This window comes from Etheostoma spectabile, chromosome 21 (genome assembly GCF_008692095.1).
Source record: "Etheostoma spectabile isolate EspeVRDwgs_2016 chromosome 21, UIUC_Espe_1.0, whole genome shotgun sequence".
Taxonomy (NCBI): domain Eukaryota; kingdom Metazoa; phylum Chordata; class Actinopteri; order Perciformes; family Percidae; genus Etheostoma; species Etheostoma spectabile.
The window spans coordinates 20,418,571-20,436,799 of record NC_045753.1 but is presented as its reverse complement, the minus strand read 5'-3'; the positions used below and the strand labels follow the sequence as shown (position 1 = coordinate 20,436,799).

At 40.2% G+C, this 18,229-nt stretch overlaps 1 protein-coding gene across 1 annotated transcript in view; it reads left to right on the top strand.

The window, feature by feature from the left end:
• Window positions 1–18,229, top strand: part of LOC116671410 (transient receptor potential cation channel subfamily M member 4) — a 20,937-nt gene that overhangs the window by 1,118 nt on the left and 1,590 nt on the right. Inside the window, exons 2-24 of the mRNA XM_032502645.1 lie at window positions 1,091–1,152; window positions 1,271–1,448; window positions 2,145–2,325; window positions 5,048–5,217; window positions 5,404–5,572; window positions 6,315–6,379; window positions 8,664–8,897; window positions 9,951–10,053; window positions 10,171–10,292; window positions 11,562–11,846; window positions 11,979–12,080; window positions 12,186–12,314; window positions 12,554–12,683; window positions 12,980–13,125; window positions 13,530–13,642; window positions 13,784–13,906; window positions 14,041–14,087; window positions 14,202–14,440; window positions 16,737–16,852; window positions 17,099–17,231; window positions 17,322–17,496; window positions 17,642–17,807; window positions 17,899–18,080. Of these exons, the coding sequence (XP_032358536.1) occupies window positions 1,091–1,152; window positions 1,271–1,448; window positions 2,145–2,325; window positions 5,048–5,217; window positions 5,404–5,572; window positions 6,315–6,379; window positions 8,664–8,897; window positions 9,951–10,053; window positions 10,171–10,292; window positions 11,562–11,846; window positions 11,979–12,080; window positions 12,186–12,314; window positions 12,554–12,683; window positions 12,980–13,125; window positions 13,530–13,642; window positions 13,784–13,906; window positions 14,041–14,087; window positions 14,202–14,440; window positions 16,737–16,852; window positions 17,099–17,231; window positions 17,322–17,496; window positions 17,642–17,807; window positions 17,899–18,080 (3,370 nt within the window). The remainder of the gene's footprint in view (window positions 1–1,090; window positions 1,153–1,270; window positions 1,449–2,144; window positions 2,326–5,047; window positions 5,218–5,403; window positions 5,573–6,314; window positions 6,380–8,663; window positions 8,898–9,950; window positions 10,054–10,170; window positions 10,293–11,561; window positions 11,847–11,978; window positions 12,081–12,185; window positions 12,315–12,553; window positions 12,684–12,979; window positions 13,126–13,529; window positions 13,643–13,783; window positions 13,907–14,040; window positions 14,088–14,201; window positions 14,441–16,736; window positions 16,853–17,098; window positions 17,232–17,321; window positions 17,497–17,641; window positions 17,808–17,898; window positions 18,081–18,229) is intronic.

Genomic DNA, 18,229 nt, shown 5'->3' with positions numbered 1-18,229 from the left:
AAAAAACGTTTATCTTTCAGCTGAGCTACTCACGTCAGATGTGCGTGAAGCAGATTAAGCTACAACCCATATCAATGGGAATAAAAGTAGAGTAACGTTAGCTCATTCTGTCAGGTCGGAAAAGTCTACCAGAATGGACTACCACCCCCTAAATGTAGTTAAAAGTAGAGTAGCTCAAATACTGTCAAGTATGACATATTCTACCAGAATGGACTAGCCTACTACTACCTCATAAATTAGGGTGACCATATTTTAAATTCCAAGAACAGAGGACACTCTACACGGCTTCAAGACACAAATTCAGACAGGCTTCTCAGAGCTTAATGAACATGCTTTATTATGCCTCAATGGTATATAAATTACTTGTGTAGTAAAATAAAATATGTAACAACATAACAAAATAATAGCTCTTTTCAAATAAATAAATAAATAAATATGAAAAAATGTTCTAAATATATGACCGATTCTGTGTCATCTTAAAAATCTAGCTTCAACTAAATATCTCTTAAAGCCTTTTCAATGTAATAAGATAAGGTTTTTTGGTGTCCATGTGAGCTTTGAGATCTCCAGCACCTTTATTAGACACTGAAACAACACACGGTGCACTCCACCTCCCACTTGTCCTGACAGGACACCTGGACGGTTTGTGGAAAGTTTTTTTTGCAGTTTAAATGTGAAGCTGCACTTACGCTTCAGGGTTAAGAGTTTTCTAAAAAAAAAAAAAAAAGTCCAGTTGCTTCAGTGCATACTCTCTCTTTCCCAGTTTAAAGTGGGGCTTCTTTTGTTGTACTGTATGCACTAACAGTGCATGTGTACAGTAGTGGCCTACGTGCCCACCGCACACACGCTTTCTCTTTCACGCCCTCTTAAACCTGAACTACAGCACCGTGTCACAAGTCCCAGACAGGTGTTTAGGCTCATCATATCTCAGTGTATCACCCTCTCTGAGCCAAAGTCAACATTTCTCACTTAAACATTTTCCTAGTCACATGATTTCCAGGCATAGAAGTGGAGTTAAACCTCTTTCAAATTTAAATAACCTGTAGGCCTATTTAATTTCAGTGTATTTACCCGTTTAAAATGTTTTCAGACTTGGATCTCCAAAATCATCAAGAAAAGAGTGTGTACCACCTTTGTAGAAGATTCTTCCAGGTACTGTGATTGCTGTGGAGCACACTCTGATAATATCTCTCTATTTACTTTGGGGAAGTGTGAAAGAATGATCATGTTTTTTTTATTTTTGCATGCATAATCCTCTCACCTCTCACAGTAATGGTGAACGCTGCCAGTGCGGGGGTGCAAGAGATGCCCATGGCTCTGTGGCTCTCGGTGACTATTTCAGCACCGCGATTGTCAACCACTGGGACAGCGCCCAGCACTCCTCAGAATACCCGACTGATGCCTATGGAGAGTTGCAGTTCGAAGGAGTCAGCAAGAGGCATAGCTATGTGGGTGGCCTATCTCTTCTGTTCTCTGAATGGCTCATTGAATGCTTTAGAGTTTACAGTATGATCAAAAATTATATATACTAGAGTCTATGCACTGATCTGACAACCAACTGGAAAATCTACATTAAAGTTGTTTATATATATATTTTTTTCTATTATGACTGACTGTCAAACTGGATAATAAAAGAAAGCTCTATGGCATTCATTTTTTGTGTTTATGTTTTACAAAAAGTTTAACCTGAGCCAGGCCGTACAACAAAGAGAGAAATCAAATTCATACAGGGATAGTAGTATACAGCTGTTAAAAGATAATACAAAATAAAGACACTGGTATAGGATCAGTGCTCTGTATTGCCCGATAAGCAAGTTTAGGTGTCAGTATCGAGAGGCAAAAATAGGATTGGACCATTTCTAGTTTTAAAGACCAATGCCATATAATGATACAAATGCACCAAGAGCTTTAGTAGTCAGTACATTGCTTTTCCTAATCTTCAACTTACTGCTGCACCTGAGTAAATACACACAAGGCATTGAGAGTGACATTCATATACTGAGAAGCTACTTTATCATAATCCTAAGAACTTGTAGTATAACTCAGTACTTGTTTTGATACTTAAGTGAATTATCAACTTCTGAAATGTGGTTGTTCCTATTTAATCAATCTAATGTCTATGTTGTCTCTCCTGGGGATATCAGTTTCTACGTCTGTCATGCGACACCCCCCCGGCTATGGTCTACAGCCTGATGACAGCCCACTGGGGCCTTCCTATACCTAACCTGGTGGTTTCTATAGTGGGCGGAGAAGGCAGGACAAAGGTGAAGACTTGGGTGCGAGAAGTCATCAGGCAGGGTCTGGTGAAAGCCTCACAAAGCACAGGTAAACATTGTGAATGCAAACTGTAACTTTGAAGTCGCTAAACCACCATTTTAAACACTGGTCCGCAAGTGGGTCATAGGTCACATGCCAATTAACAGTGTTGTTAAACCCATTTACAATTCAATTTTATTTATAGTATCAAATCATAACAAGAGTTATTTCAAGACAATTTACAGATAGAGTAGGTTTTAGACCACACTCTATAATTTACAAAGACCCAACAATTCAAGTAATTTCCCCAAGAGCAAGCATTTAGTGTGACAATTTTAGGGAGAAACCTCGGGTGGTGAGGAAAACTTTGTTTATAGTATAGTTGTTTATAGTTTCTGTTAGCTTCAACTTGTGTGTGATTTAGGTACGGTCAGCATATGTCATGATTTCCAAACCGTCCCATTTCAAATTATTTTGATTGATGTGCCTTTTTTAATTTCAGGGTATCTGCATATAGTGCTTTTGAATGCATTTAAAAAAAAAAGTTTTAAATATAATGTCTTAAGTTTTCCTCCTGCCTGCCACAGACAGATTTGTTGGTTCTACTATGTGTTTGTATCCGATTGCGTCATGTTGGCAGTTGTTCTGCACCTAATGAACTAAAAGTGGGATAGTTGATAGCGACAGTGAATTGTGCGTGCTGGAGTTTTATCCTTTGACTGACCGACTGACAGCTTTTCAGTCTTGCTGATTTCTGCTCGCCAATCTCAACAAGAAGTCAGTTCCCTGTAAAGACTTCTAAAAAAAATTACTGATTTCATTAACTTTTTTTTTTTATAAGCACATAAAGTCCTACTTTATTTACAGAGCCTTACTAGTGCAATATTAAAGGGGTGCTATGCAGTTTTGGCCATTTCTTTGCTGTGTCTATGCTTTTTGCTCGCAGGTTTCTCCATAAGCTCCCCCTACAGCTTTGGAATAGATGTTTGGCAGCTTCTATGTTTACTTATGTCTGACTACTTGCTTGGTTAATCTGCTGTTTCCTCTTTCTCTGTTTTTCCGACAATGCTTTCCTAAGTGGCTCAGCCGTGCCAATAGTGTGAAAAACTTGTTAGCCGGTTCCTGAATGGTCCTTGTCACTCCCGGGTGTAAGTCGAGTGCAGATTTAAGTCGCACATGCTCAGATTTAAACTGCAATATATTATACGGCAAAATGTGTCATACTGAAATTTGTGAAATCCCTGAAATAAAGTTTTATTATTACAAACAATAACAGAAGATGGGAATCATTTCAAAAGCGTTTTAGATATCTATGATTGTTTGATTGCTAACGTTAGATAAAAACGCCATTCAAGTGATGGCCTTTGTTATGTTCTATTGCTAGTTTGGAGCTAAGCTATTAGTCGTTTCAAAAACGTTTTACCTATCTATGGTTGTTTGACTGCTAACATTAGCTCAAAACTCCATTCAACTGACAGCCTTTGTTGTGTTTGATTGCTAACATGTAGCCAGCAGTGAACAAATTTTGTTAAGTAGGTCCATTTTTATTCTGTATTGATATTAGAAAAGTCTCTTGTTAGCATCTTGTAGGCTACTTGTAGCAAAGTGACGCATGCGCGACTAAAATCTGCGCTTGACTTACATTGGGGGAGTGATAACCCTATGTGCACTGCCATAAAGCAATTTGTTACATCGCGAGACCTGATATCATGCAATACTTCCTGACACTGAGTCCGGGGACTTCCCGGACGAAAGTTGGAGGACATGAGCTAGCGAGGAGTGAGACCACCACCATTCAACTTGAAAAAAGTCATGTATCCATTCCAAGGACTCAGAAGCTGTTCAGTTAAGGTGAATTAAGCTTAAAAAAACCTGCATAGTTCCCCTTTTATAATGGAATATGTAAGGGAGGGCAAAAGTCTAAAAGGCTTATCAAGGGTCTCCCCAAGTTTGGCTGAAAAACAAATACAACAAACTAACTAAAAACAACACTATAAATGTGAAATAATGACTCAACACGTTCTTGGAAGACAAAGAACTTTTTTTTCAGGAAAAATACAGCTGTTCCAAAATGCAGTACCATTAAAATGACTCCCTGGGGTCCGATACTAATTTGGTACTACAATGGCCATTTCCTCCCGATACTGTGCCGAGGGCCGATAGCACATAGTGATACTGATAGTCATCTGAGCTCACATTAACAAGCTGTTCTCTCAGAGGTTGGTACACACTGCTGACGGACAGTGTGTTTCAACACAGACTGTATGCAAATATGGAATAAATTATACAAAGCAGACTTTTAGAAATTCAAATATCGATCCTTGGGTGACTTGTTTACTAGGAGGTGCAGTGGTTGCGCCATAACCACAAGGTTGACGGTTCAATCCCAGGCTCCTCCAGCCACATGTCAAGGTGTCCCTGAGCAAGACCCTGAAGTTGAAGCTGTCCCCAATACTAAGATGGGTTAAACTGCAGAAATAAAAATTCCTACATTGTACTGTGTGTATGTGACTATTAAGAATAAAGTTTTTTTGTTTTTGAAATCTGATTTACATTATTATAAAATCAAGAATATGTAAGCTAATCTACATCTAATCTACATCTAATTTCATTAGCTAAGTGGCTTGGTGATGTCCTTGGTTGTACAGAGGTAATTGAGTAATTTTTCAGGCACACAATTCCAGCTTTGAACTGCAAAACTCTGTCATGACATTTCTCTTTCTCTCAAGAACTTCCCTGCAACCAAAAAGTGTCTCTGTTCTCGCACTCACTGTTTGACTGCTCTACCCAGGAGCGTGGCTCATAACGCCAGGCTTACGGGAAGGTATCGCCAGGTGTGTCGGAGAGGCGGTGAGGGATCATGCCACCGCAGCCTCGTCTGTGTCCCTCAACAAGGTGGTGGCGCTTGGCATCACTTCCTGGGGCCTGGTGCATAACAGAGAGCAGCTGGTTAACCCTCAGGTTGTACAGGCACTCCCATACTGTATTTAAAAATGTACTGTGCAAAAAAATATCTTATTTACTTGTATCAGGCAACAATTTACACACTATAAGTATCTTGGTATCCACCAAACCCAGGCCTCCAGTGTATTAACATTAGTTAAGGAAACCCTGCTATATCATATCCCTGGATTCTTCCTCTTGCAGGGCAGCTTTCCTGCTAAGTACCACGTCCAGAATATGTACCATGACACTTGCTGCCTGGACATCAACTACCAGGCTTTCCTGCTGGTGGATGACGGGAGTGTGCGACCTAGAGCAGAGACGGCGTTCAGGGCCAAACTGGAGGACTACATCTCCCGCCAGCGCACGGGTGGTGAGAGATAGGATTATGAAATACAATGTTTTGCATTGTGTGTAGAATCGGAATAGAGTAATTGTTTGCCATGGACTCTCTGACAAAAATATGACTCTTATGACTGGGGGAAATAGGCCTCTGTGGTGTTATTGTTCCTTTATTAGTTATGCCAGATATGAGAAACCAGTGTACATGAAGAATGATAACACATTATAATTGGCTGATTTTGAAATAGAAGATCTTCAACTTTTTTCTGTTTCTATTATCTCTGGTTTCCCTTTAACAATATTCCAAGAATGTATTTATTTGTGTACTGCATTGTACTGTTTCAAGGTACAATGCTCTCTCAACCATGAACATTCCATGCACAATTATCCCCTATTTCAAGCTATTTGGCCCTCTTGTGGTGATCTTTCATTATTGCATGTGACGATAAGACAATCCCATCCCACTGCAGTAAATTTCTGTCATGGCTTTTAAACATCTGAAATCAAGCTATTTAACACTGTGCTCTTTCTGTGTCTATTGCTGTCTCTTAGCTTGTGTGTTACAAGAAATATATGTAGTTTGTCTGCAAACACAATCATCATGTTTGCAATGTGGAGTAACAAGGCTCACCTTCAGCGCGCTTTGGAGGAGGGTCTGGCAAAGCGAGACAATGTTTGCGTTAAAGTGACTATATATACTACTATACTACTATAAAGAAATAATTTACAATTGCACTGTATGAATTAACTGTAAAAATGTTGAATTTCTGTAGGCGATAGCGGCATAGACATCCCTGTCCTTTGTATGCTGATATCAGGGGAGGCAAGAATGCTGGAGGTACAGTCACTGCTTTTTTATGTTCCTTGATTATCACAAAGCAATTATTATGTCAGTTTAAATGGTTTACTTTATTTATTTATTTATTTATTTATTCAACAGGGACAATGCAAAGCTCCTTAGCAGTACCAGAGTTAACAATAAGTTAATTTTCATCATCAACATTTCTGTCAGAAGGGAAACCTACCACTGGAGTATAAAACAGGAAAGGATAACAATCCAATTATACAGTAAAACATGTCACCATCACAACATAAAAACAAGACACTTTGACAATAAAAACCACAACATGAAAACAACAATACAGTTTTCACAGCATTAAAACACCACAACAATAGTATCATGATTGGGTTGATTTCAGCCATGATTTCCTCTTGAATTTAAAACCAGCAAAGCTGTTCCATTATCTGATCTGTCTTGGTACTGAGTTCCAATACTTTGTCATACTTCAACACACTCCTAGAGATTTAATTCGATTGACTTCAGATTTGGTCTGTGTCATCTTAAGACGTCAAAGATGAAAAGTTATTAAAAGAAAAACTTTTTGTCATAGGGCGTAGTGGGGCGGCCATTTTGTGCGTTTTTCCATAGGAACAGGAAGTGAGTGTAACTTGAGTGTACATTGTCCGATTGGCTCGAAACCTTTCACAATTAATAAGGGTCCAACCCTGATCACATCGAAAGGCCGATATTGGCTCAAAGTCATAGTGCCCCTTAGTGGCAACAGGAAGTAGACCTAAAAGTTAACGTGCTATACTTTAATGAACTCCTCCGAGAGATTTCAGCAGATGAACTTCAAGTTTGGTCTGTACCATCTCAACACCTTAAAGATGAAAAGTTATTAAAATAAAAGAATTTGTGAAAAGGTGGTGGCCATTTTGAGCATTTATCGATGAACAAAGAAGTTGTTCTAACTTTAGTGTACGTTGTCGTATCTGCCCGAAATTTCTCAGGTTTTACAAGGACATTTGTAGGACATCTACAGGCACACATTGGCTTTTGGTCATAGCGCCCCCCACTGGCAAAATAAAATCTGCCTTATATAACAATCATCATCCAATTTACATGAAACTTATGTGTGGTTTACTTGTGATACTAAGCCGCCCCCTATACTTTAACCACGCCCATGTACTTATACCACACCCCAAATTATGACTTTTGAACCAATTAAGGTAGAGTCTTGTGTGAGGTATCATTGAACTCAACAGAGAGTTCCTTATTTATTATTGATGGTTTTGCCCGCCCCCCTATGCATTGGCCACGCCCCATTTCACAGCTAATGAACTGTATGACTTAGAGTCTCGAGTAAGGTATTCTTGAACTCAGCAGGGAGTTCCCTTTTTATTGGTGATGATTTGTAGTGTCCGACTGCCACGCTAATGCAAAGTTGCAAGGAGCGGCGTCCGCCAGTAACCCCGACGTACGCAGAAGAACGAGGGCCCGTCCAACGCTGCCTGCAGCTTTAATTTGTGTTTGTATTTATTATGAGGATCCCCATTAGCTGACGCCTAGATGACCAGCTAGTCTTAACAACATTTAGTCCAATGATATTAAAACATTTCATGACGTATAAAGAAAAGACATAAAAGATATGAAAAGAAATCAAACAATATCTGCATACAAACCTAAATAACAAAATAAATCAAATTAAAATGAATTAAAAACAATAACAAACCAAGCAAATAGAGAATTGTCTTTATTCATATATATATATATTACATGGCTAACATTAATGTAGCTCACATAGACAAAGACGAAAATCAAATATTTGAACCACACAATAAGATTAAATTAACAAACAAACAAAAAACCTTGTGATTAAAAAATAAAAAAGGTTCTCCTCCCATTGTCTGAATGCAATGATACAAACTAATTTAATGGAAGGTTAGCCAAATCATGAATTACTTTATAGTAGACTAACATGAGCAAGCAAGGTCATGAGGTTATATCTTTGAAATATGTTACAGTGGTGATAACTTAACCTTCAGTGTTTGTTTGTAAAGTGTTTGCAGTGGAACAATGGTTGTGTTGTTTTTCCAGCTTGTGACCAGCTTGTGATACAGAATGTTATGTGTGAAAAAATCATTGAGTGCACACACAGTTTTGCTGCATGTGGGCAGCTGGTTTTTAATAACTCTAAAGTTACTTAAATTAAATTTGACAATTGTACACACCGGTTTTACATGTTTGTTAAATGACGCAGTCGGGGTCCTTTGCCACTTAACAATGATATCTGGCTGACTTCCATTATTAATGTCTCTCTGTTATGCTAATTTTCTATCAGAGTGTGGATCTTTCTCTGAAGACCTCCATGCCTTGGCTGGTGCTGGCTGGCTCAGGAGGCCTGGCTGACTTCTTGAGCGATGTTGTGGAGAATCTGTCATCAGGTCAAGTTGGCCAGTCTTCCGGCGACGGAGATGGCGAGGGGGGTCCCAGCGTAGATCTGAAAGACAATGTGGCAGAAAGGGTTAGGCGGCACTTCCCTTCTGAAGCGGAGTCAGACAAACTAGTTGAATGGGTAAGAGCTGTGGGCCAAGTCACGTGGTGTCATGTGACATGCAGAATATTATGGGCAGATTGCCAGCAAACTTGCTGTATGTATTTATTTAAATGGACAAAGTAATTGTTTATTCTACCATAACCCTCAGAGCAAGCTTATCAGATTGGCCTTGCTGCTGCGGCTAAGGCTCTAGGAGCAGCAAATGATCAGTATGTTGCTCATGTCATCCAACACTTCATAATTGTTGTATGTTATGAGCATTAGTTGACTCTCTACTGTGCCTGTAGACGTAAAGCTGCTACCTGTCTTAGATTGTCCCACATTTCTGAAACTTTTAGTTATTGCTGCTATTTGCAATAAACTCATTCACAAGCTGTGGTTTGGAAGTAAGTTTTCATGTGGCATAATCAAATTAAATCAAATGTAAATGCACTATTTTATAGTGATCCTCCAGGTTTTCCGCAGGACAAATCACTATTATTTTGTTTTAATAGGGTGAGTTTGACTGTGGGATCATATAGGAATCATGTGTTTTGCCGGTGTAGAGCTCTTTTAATTGCGGTGCCGAAATAACATAATGATGCGGCTGACACCTGGTTGTAAACGTGCCGTTACACACTAGAAATTGGACTTGAAAATTCCCAGAATGCAATGTAAAAAGCTGAACTCTCTTTTTTAATGGAAGTGACATCAATGCATGTTAGCTTTTCTGCTCTGCCAGCACACCTTCCTCACAGCTGCAGCTTTAATGATTTGTGTGAGTTTGATTTGATGTGAGTTCATCAACACCACTGCTTTGAACTGCTTTGCAAGTGTGGCTGGTTATTGACTCATTCAATGTCCTAATGATTGTTAAATCTAAAATGTAATAACATTATCAGTGTTGTGATTTTCTATCTTTTTTAACTCTACTTGCTGGCCAATTATTTACACTTAACGTTATCATGGTTTGTCACCAAATCTTTTTCCAATCACTATCTGTCTACTTAGTCTCTTTCTCTGTATCACCAAGTATTAAGCTCATATATTCAATATTCCTATTTGTCTTGTATCCTTGTTCTGGGTCTCCAGGCTCTGAGCATCTACCAGCACAGAGACTTAATTACAATCTACCATGGAGAGAAGGACAGCCCAAATGAGTTTGACACACTCCTGCTCAAAACATTGGTGGGAGGTACATCCATCTAATTAAAACTATGGATATTGCTGTTTTCGATAGCAACATGTCTTTATTTTGATGTTTGTGGTGTAATTCTGTGTTTTTTAATTCTGTGTGTTTTTGTGTGTTCAGCTAGTAGGCATCGTGCGTCAGAGGAGGACAGCCCTTACAATGATGAACTGAAGCTAGCTGTCACATGGAACAGGGTTGGCTTTGCCAAGAGTGAACTCTTCAATGGAGACATCCAATGGAAGGTGTGTGTGTGTGTGTGTGTGTGTGTGTGTGTGTGTGTGTGTGTGTGTGTGTGTGTGTGTGTGTGTGTGTGTGTGTGTGTGTGTGTGTGTGTGTGTGTGTGTGTGTGTGTGTGTGTGTGTGTGTGTGTGTGTGTGTGTGTGTGTGTGTGTGTGTGTGTGTGTGTGTGTGTTTGTGTGTGTGTGTTGCGCGCGCGCGTGCGTGCGTGATGTAATTTTTATTATAATTTGAATTACTAAACTTAAATAATTGCATTTAAAAACTGTATTTGAATCAAATATTTGAAATTGGATTGTTTAATTTGAATGATTATTTTGAATAACGTTTCGTCCGCGAGCATAACAAAAGATCGTTAGATCGTAGATATATGTTAAATTGTCATTACTGTAATTGTCCCAGCCGAATCCATGGTAGTCACGGGGCTCATGCCAGTCTCAGGGGCAAGGCAAGCATTTCTTCCTCGTCTCATAGCGGGTACGGTGTTCCAGAACATAGATGCTGATTGGCCGAAGAGGTGTCCTGTATATCTGCGTCACTGAACTCTTATCTATCGATCTGCGGTCGATTGCTCTTCTCAAACTTTTCAGCTAGCCGACAGGCCAATCACTAGCATGTTCGGACATTGGATTTCATTGTAAAGCCTAGCCACACAACTAGGCTACTTGTGCATTTGTTTGATTACATGTTTTTGTTGGCGAACATTGACGCTTGTATCGACATGGATAGATATGTTTATATGTCACATGAGCTTAAAGGAACACGCCATCGTTGGTTGAAATAGGGCTTATCAGCTTTCCCTAGCTGTAGATAGGTGGGCCAACCCATTTTTTGTCTTAGTGCATGCATTGTTTTAAACCGGTTCAACACCGACAGCGCAGCCGCTAGTTAGCTTAGCGTAAGAAATGGAATCCTATGTTGCCGGTTAGCATATCTTGAGCCAACAAAAAAAAGAACCTAATTACTTCTTGTGGCCTGCGTAGTCACAACAAGTACAAATAGCAATGCAGATTAAGACTAGACAATTTCCTAGGCAGATATTGATTTGGGACTATATTGGGTGGAATCATGGCCAAAGCACTGATACATGGGTAGAGAGGCCAAGTTAATTTTTTTTTTTACTTTTCAGGAGAGCTACCCAGGCACCCGTAATATGCCACTTTTGACAAATAAAACATATTTAGCTTTGCTGTGTAACGGCAATGGTTGGTATGAAATAAGCGAAAACATTTTTTTTTTTAATCTTGTATTATAACCTTCACCCAATTAAATAGTATGAAGACTTGGAAGACTCCATGACAGATGCCCTGATAAACAACAAGCCTCAGTTTGTGCGTCTTTTCGCTGAGAATGGCCTCAACATTCTGGACTACCTGACTTATGGCAAGCTGGAAAGCCTCTACTGCTCCGTGGCTGAAGGGACATTGCTTTACCAGCTACTTCAGCACCAACTAGCGGAGCGGCTGGGAGCTGCACCTGAATCAAACCGACAGCTCTCCCCTTCCAAAGTGACAAAAAAGAAAAAGGGTGGCCCAGGGACGGAGATCAGCCTTTTTGAGGTTTGTCTTTTTTCTGATGAGCGCAACATGCCATGCCTCTGATCTAGTTTTGCAATAAAAACAATTTAAGAAAGTTTGAGTTTACACATACACTTTTGTTTGTTTGTTATTCTGCCCCCGTTTTTTCCTCAGGTTGCAGAGCTCCTGGAAATGTTAATGGGTGACATCTGCCAGCCATTTTACTACGATGCTTTGGGCTTAGAACAGACCTCAGTCAAGAGTAGAGTTTTTAGGGTAATCTCTGCATTTTCTAATATGTATATATCAAAACCAATGAACCACTGCCAACTGTCACTGTCAGTCTCATACCCCCTGCCCTTCTTCTTTTCTTCCTACCAGCGTGCCAGTAAGGTTCTGCAAGGAGACTGCTCGTATCGCAGGAAGCGCTGCCTCTACCCTTGGGCTTCGCTCTTCATCTGGTCCGTCCTCCAGAAACGCAGCGAGATGGCCCAGTACTTCTGGGAGATGGTAACTTATGAGAGCTACAGGAAGAAGAAATTTGTTGTGTAACTTTATGAAATAAGAACATGACAATTCTCTATGCTCTTGGTGCAATCAGGCTCACAACTGTGCCTGCCGTAACACAGAAGATTCTTTCAACCAACTGACTGACATTAGTAAAATACTAATGAACATTGCCAAATACTGTATCAGTACCTTTTATGAAAGAGTCTGAATGCCCTGACTTCTTTTGCTGTCTTTCCCAGGCAGGGGAGTCTGTGCTGAGTGCTCTGGGTGGCTGTAAGATTCTGAGGGAACTGTCCAAGCTGGAGACGGAGACTGAGGCCAAACTGTCCACAAAAGACCTGGCCCAGAAGTTTGAGAACCTGGCACATGGTGAGACCAAAAACACATTATCTGATTAAAAAACAAAGTGCAGAAAATCAGAAATGACATTTTACATCCGTTCTGGTGTTATTTGGCCACTCCTTATGAGTAAGTTAAGTAACATGTGAGTGATTTAACTGTTTACTTTTAATTCAAGTGTTTACCGTTTATTGCTTTTGGTAATGGGTACATTTTTGAATTTCTCATCAAATGAAGCAATTCAGTAGCGTCTCTTGGATAATTTTCAGAATAAGGACTTTCCATCTAACCAAATAATTTATGCACTTGTCTTTCCCTTTCCTAAGATGTTTTTGGCTCTTGCTATCGGAGCAATGAGAGTCGCTCATTCACCCTGCTAATTAGGAAATCTCCAGTTTGGGGCGGGACAACCTGCCTCCAGATGGGCATGGGTGCCGACGCCCGACTTTTCTTCAGCCACGACGGAGTACAGGTTTGTCACTGTTTTCACCCTTTTGTGACATATAAAAGAGAGAAATGGAACCAAGTCACAGACTTATTTGTGGCAGTTTGACTACTAAGGTTTATGCTTAGTCCTTTTTGAATATGTAATCTGTATCTCAAACTTGATTACCCATTTTCAATAAAAAGATTAATTTCGTTTTTCTATCTTTTTCTAAAAATTGAAATCTCATAGATCAAACCCTTGCATTATATTGACATACATGCCCTGTCAATGGTTAACTTTGAATCTTTGCTTCTTTTAATTAATTGTAACTGTAATTGCAAAAGACAGCATGGATATAATTAAGGAATAATGAGATAATTACTGCCACTTTATAATATGCAAATTAACTGCAGTTGGTGAAAATTGTCCAATTGTGCCTTCTGGTCCAGACTCTGTTGTCCCAGATCTGGTGGGGTGACATGAAGAGGAACACGGAGGTGTGGAAGCTCTTGCTCACCTTCTCATGCCCCATCCTATGCTACACCAACTTAATCTCCTTCAGGTAAAATTCCCAATAGTATTATTATTTATTTATTAGCATTCAGAAGATTTGTAAACATTTCAGCTGTGACAAGGCTTTTTACTGTAGGAAATAAATGATGAATAAAGTATCATCTAATCTAATCATACTCCAACCCAACAGGAAACAAGAGAAAGAGGAAGAAGAGGAGGATGTGGAGGGGGAGCCTGACGAGGACGGGCTGGGCAGGGACAGCGACAGCCTCTATGGCAACACCGTCTTCTCTTTCGCCGACATCAACCACATGTAAGATTCTAAATAATTCTAAAGAGATTTGGTTTGATGTTTTGCCTTTTACGACACTGGCCTCTCAGTTTTGAATGGACATTACTTCATTGATGTAGTGTTTATTCATTAAAACTATGTAATTGTTGTACCAGGGAAGTTGACACACCAGGACCAAACAGCAAGACAGCAGCCATCAAAGGTACTTTTTATTTGAAGGCAGCTTCTCTGGAAAAAGCTGCAGGAATGATCATTTTCAGTTATGACTGAACTTATCCACTTATCCATGTCCAATATCTATAACCTTACTTAACAGGCAGACTCCACTCTCACAGACCCCCAAAGCGTCCATATGTAGTGTCAAGATGGCGACAGTTCTGGTTTGCACCTGTCACCGCATTTTTGGGCAATGTCCTGATGTACTTCCTCTTCCTCCTGCTGTTTGCGTATGTTTTGTTGGTGGACTTCAAGCCTGTGTCTGCTTCTGGTCCGACCATCTCGGAGTATGTGCTATACTTCTGGGTATTCACTTTTGTGTGTGAGGAGCTCCGACAGGTGAGTACTGCAAGACATCGTACTTTAGAATCTGAATCACTGTATTTGCCAAATGCATTAACAGACAGACAAGAATTTCCCATGGCAATCAGTAACACAGAAGCTTGACAAACAGTATATACGTATTACTGCAGAAAGCATGCTTAAAACAATTAAATAGTAAATTAATATTTACTTTATTTACTATTTACTATTTCAAGAATAAAATGGGGGGGGGGGTGCAATGGATCAGCTATTCAGGAGGGAAATGGCTCTTGGAAAAAAGCTTTTGAGTGGGCGTGAGGTCCTTGTCCTCATTGCCCTGTACCTTCTTTTTGAGGGAAGCAGCCTAAAAATGTCACTTGCTGAATGGGACTGATCAGCAGCAATTTTAGCTTCCCTCTTCCTGGCCTCATACAGGTCACTGATTGTCAGCTACCTCTGTCCAGTCAGCCTCTCTGCTGTGTGCACAATGCGCTGCAGTCTGTTCTTTGCCTGGGCAGATGCTGAGGCAAACCATACAGTAATGGCTGTTGACAGAAGGCTTTCCACAGTAGCTCTGTAAAACCTAGACCAAACAGAGCTGGATATGATCAGTTTGGTTAGCTGCCTGAGAAAAAACATTCCACTGTGAGTTCTCTTAATAATGGTGGAACTGTTTTCTTGTGTCTAGGAATTTGAATGACTCCACATCCTTAACAACAGAGCTCTTGATAGTTAGGGGTGGAAGAGATGAGGGGGCTCTGTGGAAGTCTATCACCATTTCCACTGTGTTTTGTGGGTTAAGCTCCAGATTGTTCTTGTCACACCACGCAGATACTTCATGCCTGTAAGCAAGGCAAGGCAAGGCAAGGCAGCTTTATCTGTATAGCACATTTCAGCAACAGGGCAATTCAAAGTGCTTTACACAAAATCATTAAAACAGATAAAACACAAGTACAAACAGTTAAAAGTCATAAGCATTAAAAATCAATAAGACACATGAATAGACAGTTAAAACAAAATGAAACATTAGGACACATAAAACAAGAATAAAAGTTACAGTGCAGCATAAGAAAGAAATGAGCATTAATTTAAAGAAGGCAGACTCAAAAGAAAGGTCTTCAGCCTTAATTTAAAGAACTGAGAGTAGCAGCGGATCTACAGGTTCTGGGGTTTATTCCAGATATGAGGAGCATAGAAAACTGAATGCTGCTTTACCCTGTTTAGTTCTGACTCTGGGGACAGAAAGTAGACCTGTCCCAGAGGACGAGAGGTCTGGGGGGGTCATAGTGTAGTAGCAGATCAGAATGTATTTGGACCTACCCACCGTTAAGGGATTTATAAACTAGCAAGAGTACTTTGAAATCAATTCTTTGAGACACAGCAGACTTGTAATTGCCCTTAATAAGGCTCACCAAGGTGGTGCTGTCTGCAAATTTAATCAACTTGATGGAACTGTTGGAAGTGCAATCATTGGTGTACATTGAGTAGAGAAATTGTGACAGCACTCACCCCTGAGGTGCTTCATTGTTGGTGGACCAAGCCACACATGCTGTTGTCTGTTTCTGAGAAAATTCATGATCCAGTGGCAGATAGAGCTTTCCACCCCCATCAATATCAGCTTCCCCAACAGCCGCTTTTCGTGTTAAAGGTGACACTGAAATCTACAAACAACGTCCTTACGTAGGAGCCAGGAGAGTCGAGGTGGTCCAGAGCATAGTGCAGGCTGAAGTTAACTGCATCATCTACTGAGTGGTTTGCTCTGTAAGCAAACTGCAGTGGATCAAGATGGGGAGCTGTGATGGGTTAAGGTGGAACAGAACCAACCGCTCAAGACATTTTGTGACCACTGATGGAAGGGCCACTGGTCTGTAGTCATTCAGGCCCATGGCACTGTTCTTCTTTGGTACTGGAATAATAATTCATGACAAACAAAATAGAACCTTGCATAAGACAATTAACTGATTCAAAATGTCTGTGAAAACGAGCAACTGACGGGCGCAGTGCTTCAGGGTGGCAGGCGAGATCCCATCGGGGCCACCCGCTTTCCTTACATTCTGCCAGCTTAATAATCGGTGCACTTCCTTCTTCTTAATACCAAAAGGGGGTTGATTATGAGGGCCATTACTTGTATCAAATGTTATGCTTATTGCATCTACTTCCCATTTAGCCACTGCAAAAGTAGATATGAGATAATTCACATTTCACACTTCACATTAAATGTTATACCAATAGCTTTCAGAAACAGATCTAGCAGAGCTCAACACTGTTTTCTGTTCATTTCTGTGCTTAATCTACGGATCTGTTAAGTTAATTGATTTTTTCTTCTCTAAAGACACTATTTTTGGGGTCGATGAGTTACCGTCAGAGGATGAGAGTGTACATTCAGGATGTGTGGAACAAGTTTGACATCACTGCCATCACGCTGTTCATCATAGGAGTAATCTGCAGGTACACACAACTACTACAGACATGTCTCAACTATCCTATGAATCATCTTGTGTATCATGTTCTCTTGAGTCCGGTAAATAAAAAGTGTGCTGACGCCCTTTACTTCCATCCTCAGTAAGATTCTAATTCCAGTTGTGTACCATTCTTAAAGTTATGTTTGATGTATCAAATTAAGCTTGTAGGGTTGTTTTACAAGTTGACCACTTGCTGTTTATAACATTTGATTTGCTTCATTCTGGGTTTCAGGATGTTCAAGCAGTCATATGGATTTGGCCGGGATACCCTGTGTGTGGGTTTTATGGTCTTCACCCTTCGTCTCCTTCACATCTTCGCCATTCACAAGCAGCTGGGGCCAAAAATCATCATTGTTGGCAAGATGGTGAGAAACATTACCTAAGTTGACATGATGCCAATGTTGTTCAGCAGGATGTTGGCATTGTAATAATGGAAACTATTTCCTCCTTTTCAGATGAAGGATGTCTTCTTCTTCTTTTTCTTCATGATGGTGTGGCTCATAGCATATGGAGTAGCCAATCAGGCTTTGCTTTACTCCTACGACCCAAACTTAGATCGCATCTTTCGCCGGGTTTTCTACAGACCGTACTTGCACATCTTTGGACAGATCCCTGTGGAAGAGATGGATGGTATAAGTGTTTGTTTGTGTGCCATGCATCTTGAGAAAAATCAATTTTCAAAATTACCACAGTAACCCAATAGCAGATTTATATGATAATATCAAAAGACAAGACAAATTGTATTCTTTTGTATACATTTTTGTGTCCATCACAGTAAAAAAGTCATGGGACAGGGACTGCACACATAATGTGACGTTGATCCAAAGTGGTGAGGAGCCGTGCAGGACTGTGTCTAATAACTGGCTGGTGGTAATTCTGCTGGTAATTTATCTGATGGTCACCAATATCCTGCTCATCAACTTGCTCATCGCCATGTTTAGGTAAAGAACAAAGCAAGGTGTCCATCAGTCTGTCTCCGTGGCTAAAGTTCGCAACAGCACTCTTTACACTGCTCTCTTTGTGTCCACCCAGCTACACCTTCAATAAAGTACAGGCTAATGGCGACATCTACTGGAAGTTCCAGCGCTACAACCTGATTGTTCAGTACCACTCCCTTCCCTCCCTCGCTCCTCCTTTCATCATCCTCTCTCACATCAACATCTTTATCAAGAGGGTTATCCGCAAGGTGCCCTCTTTCAAGAGGATGCACTTCGGTCAGTATTTGAACAGGGTTCTTAAGTTATTCTAATTAATGTTATCAAGGTATTATGTAATTCTCTGAAACTAACTATACTAGTTGTTGCCTTTTGTAGCTTCCCACAAAATACAGTATCTCTAATGGCAGAATCTAAAGCGGAATTGG